Source organism: Ranitomeya variabilis, chromosome 3 (assembly GCF_051348905.1).
Source record: "Ranitomeya variabilis isolate aRanVar5 chromosome 3, aRanVar5.hap1, whole genome shotgun sequence".
Lineage (NCBI taxonomy): Eukaryota > Metazoa > Chordata > Amphibia > Anura > Dendrobatidae > Ranitomeya > Ranitomeya variabilis.
The window spans coordinates 786,168,058-786,184,077 of record NC_135234.1 but is presented as its reverse complement, the minus strand read 5'-3'; the positions used below and the strand labels follow the sequence as shown (position 1 = coordinate 786,184,077).

General features: G+C 47.1%; 1 protein-coding gene across 2 annotated transcripts in view; it reads right to left on the bottom strand.

The window, feature by feature from the left end:
* Window positions 1–6,112: 6,112 nt before the first annotated feature.
* The window catches only part of LOC143817525 (uncharacterized), a 157,411-nt gene continuing 147,503 nt past the window's right edge, over window positions 6,113–16,020 (bottom strand). For both annotated transcript variants that reach the window (XM_077299007.1, XM_077299006.1), the window contains exon 3: window positions 6,113–9,503. In XM_077299007.1, the coding sequence (XP_077155122.1) occupies window positions 8,185–9,503 (1,319 nt within the window). In that variant the 3' untranslated portion in view covers window positions 6,113–8,184. The remainder of the gene's footprint in view (window positions 9,504–16,020) is intronic.

Below are 16,020 nucleotides of genomic sequence, written 5' to 3'. Positions count from 1 at the left end.
ATTTCAGGCTGATAAACCTGACCGCTGTCCTGTAGGGAAGCTGTTTGTTCCTGATAGATGGACAAGTAAGGTAATTTCTGAGGTTCATTGTTCGGTGTTGGCTGGTCATCCTGGAATTTTTGGTACCAGAGATTTAGTTGCTAGGTCCTTTTGGTGGCCTTCCTTGTCGCGGGATGTGCGTTCTTTTGTGCAGTCCTGTGGGACTTGTGCCCGGGCCAAGCCTTGCTGTTCCCGCGCTAGTGGGTTGCTTTTGCCTTTGCCGGTCCCTGAGAGGCCCTGGACGCATATTTTCATGGATTTTATTTCGGATCTTCCTGTTTCCCAGAAGATGTCTGTTATCTGGGTGGTTTGTGACCGGTTCTCTAAAATGGTCCATTTGGTACCTTTGCCTAAATTGCCTTCCTCCTCTGATTTGGTTCCATTGTTTTTTCAGCATGTGGTTCGATTGCATGGCATTCCGGAGAATATTGTGTCTGACAGAGGTTCCCAGTTTGTTTCTAGGTTTTGGAGGGCCTTTTGTGCTAGGATGGGCATTGATTTGTCTTTTTCTTCGGCATTTCATCCTCAGACAAATGGCCAGACCGAGCGAACTAATCAGACCTTGGAAACCTATTTGAGATGCTTTGTGTCTGCTGACCAGGATGATTGGGTGGCTTTCTTGCCGTTAGCCGAGTTTGCCCTTAATAATCGGGCTAGTTCGGCTACTTTGGTTTCGCCTATCTTTTGTAATTTTGGTTTTCATCCTCGTTTTTCTTCGGGGCAGGTTGAGCCGTCTGATTGTCCAGGTGTGGATTCTGTAATGGACAGGTTACAGCAGATTTGGACTCATGTGGTAGACAATTTGACGTTGTCTCAGGAAAAGGCTCAACGTTTTGCTAACCGCCGTCGGTGTGTTGGTCCCCGGCTTCGGGTGGGGGATTTAGTCTGGTTATCTTCTCGTCATGTTCCTATGAAGGTTTCTTCCCCTATGTTCAAGCCTCGGTTTATTGGTCCTTATAAGATTTCTGAGATTATCAATCCGGTATCTTTTCGTTTGGCCCTTCCAGCCTCTTTTGCCATCCATAATGTTTTCCATAGATCTTTGTTGCGGAGATATGTGGTGCCCGTTGTTCCCTCTGTTGATCCTCCTGCCCCGGTGTTGGTTGATGGGGAGTTGGTGTATGTGGTGGAGAAAATTTTGGATTCTCATTTTTCGAGGCGGAGGCTTCAGTATCTTGTCAAGTGGAAGGGTTATGGCCAGGAGGATAATTCTTGGGTTGTTGCCTCCGATGTCCATGCCGCCGATTTTGTTCGTGCTTTTCACTTGTCTCGTCCTGATCGGCCTGGGGGCTCTGGTGAGGGTTCGGTGACCCCTCCTCAAAGGGGGGTACTGTTGTGAATTCCGCTCTTGGGCTCCCTCCGGTGGTTGTAAGTGGCACTTTTGTGAGTTATGCTCTTGGGCTCCCTCCGGTGGTTTTAAGTGGTACTGCTGCTCCTTGGATTTAGTAGTCAGCAGCTGTTTCCACTGATTGTCTTTCTGGCTCGGCTATTTAGCCTGGTTCCTTCCTTCAGCCTGTGCCAGTTGTCAATGGTTCCTGGTATCTGGCATATAATTTTGCTGTTTTCTATAAATATTTATATCCCTCTGGTCCTTTAACCTTTGGAGCCCAGTTACTTCTAATAAATACAATATTTGGCGTATTTGGAGACTTTGTTTCTTCATCTTACACTGATCTATGCATTGGTCAGCATTTTCCATGCATATATGTTCATTCGAATATCTGTGTTCCCTGTTTCATGACGTGTCACATTCCTCATGTGTCCCCTTGTTTGTCCTTGTTTGTTCAATGTTTCTCCCACACAATTAGGTTTCCCGTGGTTGGCCCTTGTGAGAGCTTTTCCCTTCCCAACATCCCCAGGTAGTATGCTTGGGTTTGTATCCCCATTCATCTCCTTTTGTGCACAGTGCGCTGCGCTATAGAACCCCGGCGCATGCGCACTGTGCAACATGGGCAGAGACGTCTGCCGTGCACACACTTCCGCCCTTCATGCGCGTCATTTCCGGCCCGGTCTCCGGCGTTCCTCACCATTACCGGCTCATTAACTTAAGGTATTTAAACTCATGTTGACGAGTGTGTGGCACCCTTCCCCTGACGAAGCCGTCCCAGTAACGGCGATACGCGTGGGGTCTCTCCCCACTTTGATCCCTGCCTCTTCGTACGCCGCATTCCTGGCGGTGCCTATCTGAATTTGTTCTGCTCGGTCGAGCTCAGGATCTTCACCTATTTGGTGGGTATGTGGCTACTATTGCCCTACATTCTTGGGCGCTACATATTTTTATCTTTTCGTGCGCATTGTCACCGGGCATAAGCCCCATAGGGCTACCCAGATGATACATTGACAATCAGGCGCTCACCAGAGTATAAGATCCATGCTTTTATTTGAATATGTGGCATATATGTAAATATTTCTGATGCTTTCGGCATCATATCTTTCATCTAGGAGGCATAGAGATATAGGGCCACATACATGGGCTATATTTGTGTTATACCTAGGCTCTATCTAGTATTTAACTATTTCACTGATATGCTATAAGTTCTTGCATGGGTGTATCACCTAGGTATACTACTTTTTACCTTGTATACATTTTCTACAGGATATTTGCCCTTGTTTGGCTACTTGTAATCACCATGGATCATTGTGGGGAATTGTGGTGTGTTATTTGTTTTTAATGTTTTTATTGTGTCAATAAAGTTTACCTTTTATATTATATATACCGATTGTGGTGTGCAGCAATTGTCAGTGGTTCTTTTTCTTGTTTTTGCATGGTTCCTGGTTGGATTCACATCTCTGCTTGGATTTCCCTGATATTCTGACCAGTTCAGCAAAGATAAGTCCTTGCTTTGTTCTTTTGCAGTCCACTTGTTGTGGACTTAATCTTTCTGCACTTTCTATGTTTTTTCTAGTCCAGCTTGTCAGTATGGATTTATTCAGTTAAGCTGGAAGCTCTGGGAAGCAGATTTACCCTCCACACCTTTAGTCAGGTGTGGAGATTTTTGTAAACTCTGTAGTGGACTTTTCTAGTTTTTAATACTGACCGCACAGTATTCTGTCCTGTTCTATCTATCTAGCTAGACTGGCCTCCTTTGCTACATCCTGGTTTCATTCTGCATATGTCATTTCCCTCTTCACTCACAGTCAATATTTGTGGGGGGCTGTCCTATCCTTTGGGGATTTTCTCTGAGGCAAGATAGCTTTCCTGTTTCTATCTTTAGGGGTAGTTAGCTCTCCGGCTGTGACGAGGTGTCTAGGGAGTGACAGGAACATCCCACGGCTACTTCTAGTGTTGTGATAAGCTCAGGAACTGCGGTCAGTACAGGTACCACCTCCTCTAGAGCACGTCCCATGTTGCTCCTAAACCACCAGCTCATAACACCCTCCTCCACAGCACACAATCAGCCATGAGTTAAGATGACATAACGAAATGTAAGTGTTCTTTTCAACTTTAATCCCATTTTATTTGTAATTGTACAGTACATATGATACTTGTCTTCCTTATAATACCTTGTTATACTTCTGTAAACACTGCCTATCTTTTTTTGGAGTAAAATATAAAATTACTAGCTCGTCTCTCCTTGCTCTATAACGTAGTTACGTCCTCTGAAGTGAATTACGCTACTAATCTGGGTTGGCTCCGGACCAATTAATAATTAAGAAATCGGAGCTGGTGGCAGTGGATTTGTCCTGGTGTTTGTGAGTCTTTGCACTGGCGGCGTTGATAATTATTGTTCCCGCCTGAGTGGTAGTAGTTATATCACCCTTGTTGCAGTGTGCCCCTTAACCAGTACAAAGGCATCCTTTATGGTGACTAATTATCCTAGGTGCAGTACCCGGTCTGACCTGAGGGTAAGGGGGCTGCCATAGAGCTGTAAGTTCCAAACTGGAACTGGGATATAGATAAATCCCCTTCAGAAAGAACCAGGGGCAACCAAACAACCCCGGTTCATGACAAATTGGTGTGAGTGGTGGGGATGATAAAGGTATCATTCCGTGAACCGTGACAACGGGCAATGCGACCACGGCTCCCCCTTGCGTATGGGCAATGTGACCACGTCTCCCCCTTGGGTACGGGCAATGCGACGTCTTCCCCTTGGGTACAGGCAATGTGACTTCCTCTCCCCCTTGGGTATGGGCAATGTGACGTCTCCCCCTTGGGTATGGGCAATGTGACCACGTCTGGATATGGGCAATGTGACCACTCTCCCTTCTGGGTATGGGCGATGTGACCACATCTCCCCCTTGGGTATGGGCAATGTGACCACATCTCCCCCTTGGGTACGGGCAATGCAATGTCTCCCCCTTGGGGTATGGGTAATGTGACCACGTCTCCCCCTTGGGTATGGGCCATGTGACCAGGTCTCTCTCCTTGGGTATGGGCAATGTGACCACTCTCTCTTCTGGGTATGGGCAATGTGATCACGTCTCCCCCTTGGGTATAGGCAATGCGACCACGTCTCCCCCTTGGGTACAGGCAATACGACCACATCTAACCTTTGGGTACGGGCTATACAACCTTGTCTCCCCTTGGGTATAGGCAATACAATCATGTCTCCCCCTTGGGTATGGGCAATGTGATCACGTCTCCCCCTTGGGTATGCGCACCCTGACCACGTCTCCCTCATGGGTATGGGCAACATGACCACATCTCCCCCTTAGGTATAGGCAATGTGGCCACATCTCCTTCTTGGGTATGGGCAATGCAACATCTCCCCCTTGGGTATGGACAATGTAACCTTGTCTTCTCCTTGGGTATCGGTAATGTGACCATGTCTTCCCATGGGTATGGGCAATGTGACCACGTCTTCCCTTGGGTATGGGCAATGTGACAATGTCGCCCCCCCTCTGGTATGGGCAATGTGACCATGACACCCCACTTGCTGTCAATGTGACCCTTTCTCCCCCTCCAGTATGGGCAATGTGACCTTTGTTCCCCTTTGGTAAGGGCAATGTGACATCTCTCTCCTTCTGTATGGGCAATGTGACCATTTCTCCCCCTCCAGTATGGGCACTGTGGCCATTTCTTTCCCCTTTTGTATGGGCACTGCGACCATTTCTTTCCCCTTTTGTATGGGCAATGTGACCATTTCTCCCCTTTTGTATGGGCAATGTGACCATTTCTCCCCATTTTGTATGGGCAATGTGACCATTTCTCCCCCCTTTTGTATGATCAATGTGACCATTTCTCTCCCCTTTTGTATGATCAATGTGACCTTTTTTCCTCCCTTTTGTATGGGCAATGTGACCATTTCTCCCCCCTTTTGTAGGGGCAATGGGACCATTTCTCTCCCCTTTTATATGGGCAATGTGACCATTTCTCCTCCCTTATGTATGGGCAATGTGACCATTTCTCCCCCCTTTTGTAGGGGCAATGGGACCATTTCTCTCCCCTTTTGTATGGGCAATGTGACCATTTCTTCCCCCTTTTGTATGGGCAATGTGACCATTTCTCTCCCCTTTTGTAGGGGCAATGGGACCATTTCTTCCCCCTTTTGTATGGGCAATGTGACCATTTCTCCCCCCTTTTGTAGGGGCAATGGGACCATTTCTCTCCCCTTTTGTATGGGCAATGTGACCATTTCTCTCCCCTTTTGTACGGACAATGTGACCATTTCTCCCCCCCTTTGTATGGGCAATGTGACCATTTCTCCCCCCTTTTGTATGATCAATGTGACCATTTCTCTCCCCTTTTGCATGACCATTTCTCTCCCCTTTTGTATGATCAACGTGACCATTTCTCTCCCCTTTTGTATGGTCAATATGACTTTTTTCCTCCCTTTTGTATGGGCAATGTGACCATTTCTCCCCCCTTTTGTAGGGGCAATGGGACCATTTCTCTCCCCTTTTATATGGGCAATGTGACCATTTCTCCTCCCTTATGTATGGGCAATGTGACCATTTCTCCCCCCTTTTGTAGGGGCAATGTGACCATTTCTCTCCCCTTTTGTATGGGCAATGTGACCATTTCTTCCCCCTTTTGTATGGGCAATGTGACCATTTCTCTCCCCTTTTGTAGGGGCAATGGGACCATTTCTTCCCCCTTTTGTATGGGCAATGTGACCATTTCTCCCCCCTTTTGTAGGGGCAATGGGACCATTTCTCTCCCCTTTTGTATGGGCAATGTGACCATTTCTCTCCCCTTTTGTACGGACAATGTGACCATTTCTCCCCCCCTTTGTATGGGCAATGTGACCATTTCTCCCCCCTTTTGTATGATCAATGTGACCATTTCTCTCCCCTTTTGCATGACCATTTCTCTGCCCTTTTGTATGATTAATGTGACCATTTCTCTCCCTTTTTGTATGATCAATGTGACTTTTTCCTCCCTTTTGTATGGGCAATGTGACCATTTCTCCCCCTTTTGTATGATCAATGTGACCATTTCTCTCCCCTTTTGTATGATCAACGTGACCATTTCTCTCCCCTTTATTATGGTCAATATGACTTTTTCCTCCCTTTGGTATGGGCAATGTGACCATTTCTCTCCCCTTTTGTACGGACAATGTGACCATTTCTCTCCCCTTTTGTACGGGCAATGTGACCATTTCTCCCCCCTTTTGTATGATCAATGTGACCATTTCTGTCCCCTTTTGCATGACCATTTCTCTGCCCTTTTGTATGATTAATGTGACCATTTCTCTCCCTTTTTGTATGATCAATGTGACTTTTTCCTCCCTTTTGTATGGGCAATGTGACCATTTCTCCCCCTTTTGTATGATCAATGTGACCATTTCTCTCCCCTTTTGTATGATCAACGTGACCATTTCTCTCCCCTTTTGTATGGTCAATATGACTTTTTCCTCCCTTTGGTATGGGCAATGTGACCATTTCTCTCCCCTTTTGTACGGACAATGTGACCATTTCTCCCCCCTTTTGTACGGGCAATGTGACCATTTCTCCCCCCTTGTTGTATGAGTAATGTGACCATTTCTCCCCCTTTTGTATGGGTAATGTGACCATTTCTCCCTTTTGTATGAGAAATGTGACCATTTCTCCCCCCTTTTGTATGAGAAATGTGACCATTACCCCCCTCCTTTTGTATGATCAATGTGACCATTTCTCCCCCCTTTTGTATAGGCAATGTAACCATGTTGCCAACTCTGGTATGGCCAATGTGATCATGATTCCCTCTAGTTACTTGCAATGTGACCATTTCTCTCCCTTTTTGTATGGGCAATGTGACCATTTCTCTCCCCTTTTGTACGGGCAATGTGACCATTTCTCCCCCCTTTTATATGGGCAATGTGACCATTTCTCTCCCCTTTTGTACTGGCAATATGACCATTTCTCCCCCTTTGTACGGGCAATGTGACCATTTCTCCCCCCTTTTGTATGGGCAATGTGACCATTTCTCTCCCCTTTTGTATGATCAATGTGACCATTTCTCTCCCCTTTTGTATGGTCAATGTGACTTTTTCCTCCCTTTTGTATCGGCAATGTGACCATTTCTCCCCCCTTTTGTACGGGCAATGTGACCATTTCTCCCCCCTTTTGTATGAGTAATGTGACCATTTCTCCCCCCTTTTGTATGGGTAATGTGACCATTTCTCCCCCTTTTTTTTGTTTGAGTATTGTGACCATTTCTCCCCCCTTTTTTTGTATGAGTATTGTGACCATTTCTCCCCCCTTTTGTATGAGTAATGTGACCATTTCTCCCCCCTTTTGTATAGGCAATGTGACCATGTTGCCAACTCTGGTATGGCCAATGTGACCATGATTCCCTCTAGTTACTTGCAATGTGACCATTTCTCAGATAGTAATTCATTTTGGGAAAGTGTTTCTAGATTTTTAATTCTCGTTTGCTCTCTTCCATTTCTTCCTGGAGTCAATAGTTTGTACATGTCATCTCTAAAGACTGTCATTACGTGGCTACACAAAAGTCACTCTCCTATGTGGTGTAATAATACAGATATGGCATCTTAGTCGTCACCTCGGAACTAATGGTACATAGGTCTGGATCCCAGTCACACACTCAGGTGTAGTGTCCTCTATAAAAGTGCATACAGTCTGTATATGACGATCACAATGAGCAAGCTTCTCGGTGTCTAATCTGACTGTGAAGACGGATGACTACCGACACTTGGACTGCATGCCAGGCTTCAGATGCATGCTGTAGATATCACAGGTCTGTCACTCTTTGTTGGACCGCTACATGTAGGAGTTTTCCATAGAGTGGGTCTTTTGATGGGTCACAAGTTGATAGCTCCAGCAGAAGCTCCGCCCACATTCAATGCAGGTGTACGGTTTCTCCCCAGTGTGGACACGCTGATGTCTGACAAGCTGATAACTCCAGCTGAAGTTCTTCCCACATTGCAAACAACTGTATGGCTTCTCCCCAGTGTGGGTTCTCTGGTGTTTATTATAATCAGAGTTGCGACTAAAGTTCTTTCCACAGAGCAGGCACTGGAAAGGCTTCTCATTACTGTGGGTGACGCGATGTCGGTCACAGCCCACCTTATCAATGAAACACTTCCCACATTCTGGGCAGGTGTATGGTTTCTCCCCTGTATGTATCCTTTGGTGGGTAACCAGTACAGACCTCTGGCTGAAGCTCTTCCCACAAGCTGTACATGTGTATGGCTTCTCTCCAGTGTGTATCCTCTGATGCATGACCAGCTTCGAGCTCTCGCTGAAGCTCTTACCACACTCATTGCAGGTATATGGCCGTTCCCCGGTGTGAGTTCTCTTGTGTGTGATGAGATGGGAGCGTACACTGAAACTCTTCCCGCAGTCACTACATGAATACGGACGCTCTCCGGTGTGCGTCCTCTGATGAATAACCAGCTTAGAGCTTTCACTAAAGCTTTTGCCACACTCGATACATGTGTATGGCCGTTCACCCGTGTGGGTTCTCTGGTGGCGAACTAATTGGGAACTTTCACTGAAGCGTTTGCCACATTCTTGACAAGCGAAAGGCTTTTCTCCTGTGTGTATTTTATGGTGTCGAATGAGCAGCGAGCAGGACGTGAAGCCCTTGCCACACTCCATACATGGGTACGGTCTCTCCCCTGTGTGGTTTCGGTGATGCTGAATAAGCAAAGACTTCTGGCTAAATCTCTTTCCGCACACGGTGCAAAGGAATGGCTTTGCCTTTGTACTGTTTCTCTTTTGTGAGCTTAGCGGCCGGTCTGTGGAAGGTTTTGGCACATCTGATGCCAGAGAAGAATCCTCAATGACGCTGTGAGTCTCTGTCTTAATAAATACCGGGATGTGACCCTTGGATGTACTTATTATGGGGTCATGCCCCCCGGCTGGTTTCCCCTCGGCAAGCATGGACCCCTCACTGCTGGAGTGCACATTGCTATCGTGAGGGTGGGTAATGAATTCATAACATTTTAGTAGATGTAAGGAAAGCCTCTCCGGGGAGCTTGTGGTCAGCTTGCGATGGGTTTTGGCTGGTTTTCGTCGTCTCCTCGTTGGCTCTCTCTTCGGACATGTGCTACCGGCTCCATCTGTAGCGATGGTTTCTGTGGGATAAACATGATAATTATTATCATCCACGCAATAATGAGTCAGCACTAAGAACTGTGTCTATGGGAAGAATGTAATGGTAGAGAGGCTTCTGGAGAAGACATCTGAGACCGGAGCTCTAATGAGTCACCACATCAGTGACCATCGACATCTGGGACTATAAAAAGCAAAAGAATTAAAGCTGCACTCTGTAACACTATAGTACGAAAAGATGGAATATATGAAATTGGAATGGCATTGCTGCTCTAGAAAATAGGAAAAATGGAGATACTTAGCACATAAACTGACCAATTCATGTGGACCCAGCAGCCAGCGACAAGGCGATCTTCTCTGCTGGAAACCTGCCTAATGTGACTCCTCTCCCAATTATATGGGTGGGAGAGTGCAGCTTTAATTTTTCAGTGAAATATAGAAGTAGATCTCTTAGCTTGCATATGTTTACACCTGTTTTATTGTTTGGATGTGACGGTCACTTTTTGTTATTTGGGCTATAAAGCACAGATATATTCTGCATGGAAATGTGATGACCCATGACACATCCACACATGGCTGATGATGTACGCAAGCTGCGGTACAGGATGGTGGTCTGGGTCATGTCCTTCATACCTCAGGCCCTGTTGACACTGCGTTTCTCAGTGTTTTCATGGATTCCAGCTTAATTCCCCTAAAACCGGCATTATCCAAGGCCATAGACTGCAATGGTACGAACAGAATTTCATCCACAAGAGTCTGCAGTTATAAGTAAGAGTGCCCTTTGGGGCAGGTGACACATTCCACCACGTAGGGTATGGGTAAGATTTAATGGAGCCATAGTTTCTTGATCATAATGTATCCTTAGAGTGTTACACTCACCCTTGGTTATAAGAGAGCCATTTTGATATTAATATGTTATCTTCCTTAATTATGAAGGTATAACACATTGTATATCTGGCATTTGAGGTTATTTCAGTGGATACATGGAGTGAGATGGCACTGATTATAGTGGCACGGGCACTTTATGTTCTGGTCATCCATTCGTCCTCCCACCACTAACAACCATTTGTGGCCAGTGCCAGTGCGTTATTAGTGATGAGCGAATATACTCATTGCTCGGGTTTTCCCAAGCACGCTCGGATAATCTCCGAGTATTTATTAGTGTTCCGAGATTTAGTTTTCATCGCCTCAGCTGAATGATTTACAGCTATTAACCAGCTTGATTACATGTGGGGATTCCCTAGCAACCAGGCAACACCCACATGTACTCATCCTGGCTAGTAGCTGTAAATCATTCAGCTGCGGTGATGAAAACTAAATCTCCGAACACCAACAAATACTCAGAGACCACACGAGTGTGCTCTGGAAAACCCAAGCAACGAGTACACTCGCTCATCTCTATTCTTTATACCTGTTTATACCCGTTCTTTATACCATTATACATTCTTTATACCTGTTATACCTTTATACTTGTTATCCCATTATACCTTCTTTATACCTGTTTATACCCGTTCTTTATACCATTATACCTTCTTTATACCTGTTATACCTTTATACATTCTTTATACCTGTTATACCTTTATACATTCTTTATACCTGTTATACCTTTATACTTGTTATCCCATTTATACCTTTATACTTGTTATCCCATTATACCTTCTTTATACCTGTTTATACCCGTTCTTTATACGTTTTTTTGTACCTGTTATACGTTCTTTATACTTGTTATACCTTTATACGTTCTTTATACCTGTTATCCCTTTATCCCTTTTTATACCCGTTCTTTTATACTTTTATACGTTTTTTGTACCTGTTATACCTTTATACGTTCTTTATACCTGTTATCCCTTTATCCCTTTTTATACCCGTTCTTTTATACTTTTATACGTTTTTTGTACCTGTTATACCTTTATACGTTCTTTATAACTGTTATCCCTTTATACCTTCTTTATACATGTTATACTTTTATACGTTCTTTATACCTGTTATCCCTTTATACCTTCTTTATACCTGTTATCCCTTTATACCTTCTTTCTATTTGTTATCCCTTTATACCTTCTTTATAACGGTTTTCCCTTTATACCTTCTTTACACCTGTTATCCCTTTATACCTTCTTTACACCTGTTATCCCTTTATACCTTCTTTATACATGTTATCCCTTTATACCTTCTTTACACCTGTTATCCCTTATGTCACGATTCACACCGTGACTGTCATGATCCCTTAGCCGCTGCCCACAATATGTCACGGATTGGGGTGACTTTAGACCAGCAGACGGCTATCACATGTGCAGGGGGCTTATCCTAGTTATCCCTCCACTGCCACAATGTGATGAAAAGAACACACACAATGCTATTGACCTCTTAGTTTACAGCAGGGGCTTATTTTAGGTATCCCACTGCTCTTCAATATACCATGAACTGCAGGGATTTGTGTATCCCGCTTACAGTTCCACTTGAACCTTGCAGCTCTCTGGCGCCCCCCTTACCGTCAGGTCAGATTAGGTACTGCACCTAGGGAAATTAGTCGCCAGAAAGGCTGCCTGCTATGTACTGGCTATTGGGCGCGCTGCAGCGACGCGATAACTACTCCCACTCAGGCAGGAACAATAATTATCAAGCCGCAGTCGCTACAGTGAAACCCAAAAGCCTGCACAGTACACGGTATCACTGCCACCAGCCTCGATTAAACGGGTCCGAAGCAAACCCCAAAACAGTAGCGTACTTTCCCTTCAAGAGACAGGGTACGTTTTTAGAGCATGGAGAAATAACTGGCATGAAATAATATACCCATAAAGTTTATGCAGTGTTTATCAAAATATTTTACAAAGATGTTACAAATGAGACAATTGCAAATATGTACAAGGTAATTATAAAAATAAAAGGATTAAATGAAGAAAAGGTAACACTCACATATTCTCAGATCATTGCATTGCAGGCAACAGGCTAGGAGAGCTTTCCATCTATCCCAGTGCATTTGCACTCGCAGTCTGGTCGCTTCAGGTAAAAACTCACAACTCCCCCCCTGGAAGCCTGCCAGCAACTTTATAACCTACAGCCTGTGACCTCACAGAAAGGGCTGGCTTTTCCAACCCCTCCTACTTCTTCAGTATTACTCACTGGGCATTAAATATATCTGATGCCCGTAACTTCGCTACAGAACATAAAATAATCGCACCATACCCATCATTCATCTCGTAGTATCGTGGGCATTCCGATGAGATCAAATATGTCCTATTATGTACAGAGCAATCACTACTTCTTTTTTAGATGGAGTTAGAAGCCCGTAGTTAGAGTGATGCGTAGATCCTCCGAGTGTGATTATGACGATATAATTTGGTGTTCGTATTTTAAATCGTTCGCCTAATATCTTACAAAAATGGAACAAAGAACTTCCATGTGTTCTAGAAGTTTCCATTCCATTGATGCTGGACAAGAGCTTACCCGGCAGGAAATGCCGGTCGTAAATGCCTTTCTTCAATAAAACTCCCCTCTCACATACATTGGCACGGCAAGCTCAACTCTGAAGTAAAAGACAAGGGGGGTTTCTTAGCCCACATCCTGGGCTGACAAGAGAACTAAACTTATGATATTTCATACCATATCGTGACACCTCCCCCTTTTGGCGTGCGCTACGGCGGCAGAACCTCTCGGTATGCCTCCATGCGCACCTCCGTGGGTTCACCCTGGCGGGAGAGTCCATCTGCATTCCCATGCTCTTTGCCCGCTTTGTGTTTAATGGTGAAGTCAAATTGCTGAAGGGCAAGGCTCCAGCGTAGCAACCTGCCATTAGTTCCACACATGGTGCTTAGCCAGCGCAGAGGGTTGTGGTCGGTCACCACCGTGAAGGTGCGACCGTACAAGTAGGGCTGCAAGCGCTGCAGGGCCCAGACTATGGCCAGGCACTCCTTCTCAATGGTGGAGTAGGCCACTTCCCTCGGCAAAAGTTTCCGGCTCAGGTACAACACGGGGTGCTCTTGGTCCTCCGAGTCAACCTGGCTGAGCACAGCACCAAGGCCAAACTCGCTGGCGTCGGTCTGTACCAAGAACGGTCGACTGCTGTCGACTGCTTTCAACACAGGGGCGTTGCACAGTGCGGTCTTAAACGCCTGGAAGGCCCCCTCACAGCCATCTGTCCAGTTGACGATGTGGGGTAGCTTCTTCCTGGTGAGGTCCGTCAAAGGTTTTGCCAGGCTACTATAGTGCTGCACGAAGCGCCTATAGTACCCTACAGTGCCCAGGAAGGACATCACCTGTTTCTTGTTCCTGGGAGTGGGCCAGTTCACGATCATGCCCACTTTGTCAGGCTCTGGCTTTAGGGTGTTTCCACCTACCCGGTGCCCCAGGTAGTGAACCTCCCTCATGCCCATCTGGCACTTTCCCGGCTTGACAGTCAGTCCTGCTCGGTGAATTCGCCCGAGCACCTCCTCGAGATGCTGCAGGTGTTTATCCCAGGAGGAACTGAAGATGGCAATGTCATCTAAGTATGCCACAGCGTACTTCTCCAGTCCCTGAAGCAGGAGATTGACCATCCGCTGGAAAGTGGCAGGGGCATTCTTCATGCCGAAGGGCATGACCGTGGACTCGTACAGTCCAAAGGGGGTGATAAAGGCGGACTTCTCCTGCGCCTCGGGGCTCAGGGGAATCTGCCAGTATCCGCGACTCAGATCCATTATTGTCAGGTATTCTGCGCCAGCTAACTTCTCAAGCAGCTCCTCGATGCGCGGCATTGGGTGCGCGTCAGAGGCTGTAATGGCGTTGAGCCCCCTGTAGTCCACGCAGAACCGGGTGGTCCGGTCCTTCTTTGGCACGAGAACTACAGGTGAGGCCCACGCGCTCTTTGACCGTCGAATCACCCCCAGCTGCAACATCTCATCGATCTCCTGGCGCATAATCTGCTGCACCTGGTCAGAGATTCGATAGGGTGTTCGCCATAGTGGGGCGTGATTCCCGGTGTCCACCTCGTGGATGGCTAACTCAGTCCTTCCAGGCCGGTTGGAGAACACGACCCGGAAGGGTTCCAGTGTGGTTTGCAACTACAACTGCTGTGGTTCATCTAGCGAGGCGCTTACCTCCACGTCCTCAATGGACCCACGGGCCTTGGCTTGGGCCAGCATGTCCAGGAGGGTGTCTTCCTCCCCTTCTTCGGGTGCGCTGCAGACCGGTAGGACGAAAGGTTCACGTTCGTGATGAGCCTTCATCATGTTGACGTGAAAGGCCTTTCGCCTACCCCGAGTGTGGTCAAGCGTGACCACGTAGGTGACCGGGTTGAGCTGTTGGTGGACGACGTACGGGCCCTCCCAGGCTGCCTGAAGCTTATCCGTTGGTACAGGAACCAGCACCCACACCTTTTGACCCACGTGGTAGGTCCGCTCCCGGGCGTTCTGGTCGTACCAGTGCTTCTGATCAGCCTGAGCCTGCGTCATGTTGTCATGCACCAACTGTGTCAAGGTCTGCATCTTGTCACGGAAGCGCATGACATACTCCACTATGGACACTTCAGAAGGGTTCGGCTCCTCTTCCCAGGATTCTCTTACCAACCCAAGGGGTCCCCGGACTCGCCTGCCGTACAGGAGCTCGAAGGGGGAGAACCCCGTCGAGGCCTGCGGAACCTCTCGGTAAGCAAATAGCAGGTGTGGGAGGTACCGCTCCCAGTCACGCCCTTGTGTCTCAACCAGCATGCGTAGCATCTGTTTGAGGGTACCATTGAAGCGTTCACACAAGCCATTGGTCTGTGGGTGATACGCACTCGATACCAGGTGCTTCACCTGCATTTTCTTACAGAGAGCCTCCATTAGGTGAGACATAAATTGGGTCCCTCGATCAGTAAGCATTTCCCTGGGAAATCCTACCCGTGAAAAGATGGCCAACAGGGCATCCACCACCTTATCTGCCCTAGTTGACGACAGAGCTACTGCCTCTGGGTACCGGGTAGCGTAGTCTACCACAGTAAGAATTAATCGCTTTCCAGAGCTGCTGGAGACGGCCAGCGGGCCCACAATGTCCACCGCAATCCTCTGGAAAGGCTCCTCTATCACTGGCAAAGGGATCAGGGGAGCCTTAAGAGCAGGCCCCGCCTTCCCCACTCTTTGACAGGTGACACAGGAGCGGCAGTAGTTTGACACATCTGTCCCCATCTTAGGCCAATAGAAGTGTTGAGACAGCCGGGCCTTAGTTTTGCTGATCCCCAAGTGTCCAGCTAGCGGGATCTCATGGGCAATCCGCAACAACTCACCCCGGAATTGCTGTGGGACGACCAGCTGTCTTTCCCTCAACCACTCCTTTTGTGATTCTCCGGGTACTGTCTCCCGGTACAACCTTCCTCCTTCCCAGAACACCTTCTCCTTATCAGTCTCGGAGAATGACGTCCCGGCGAGTTGTCTCAAACTCTCTAGGTTCGCATCTGTGTGCAGAGCGGCCTGAAACTCCTGGCTAGGGGAAGCCAGAAGCGATGTCAGGGTCCCTTCCCCACGGGAACCCTCTGGGACCTGCTCGGGGTCCACCTCTGGTTCAGTCACACTGATGACTGAGGAGAGTCCG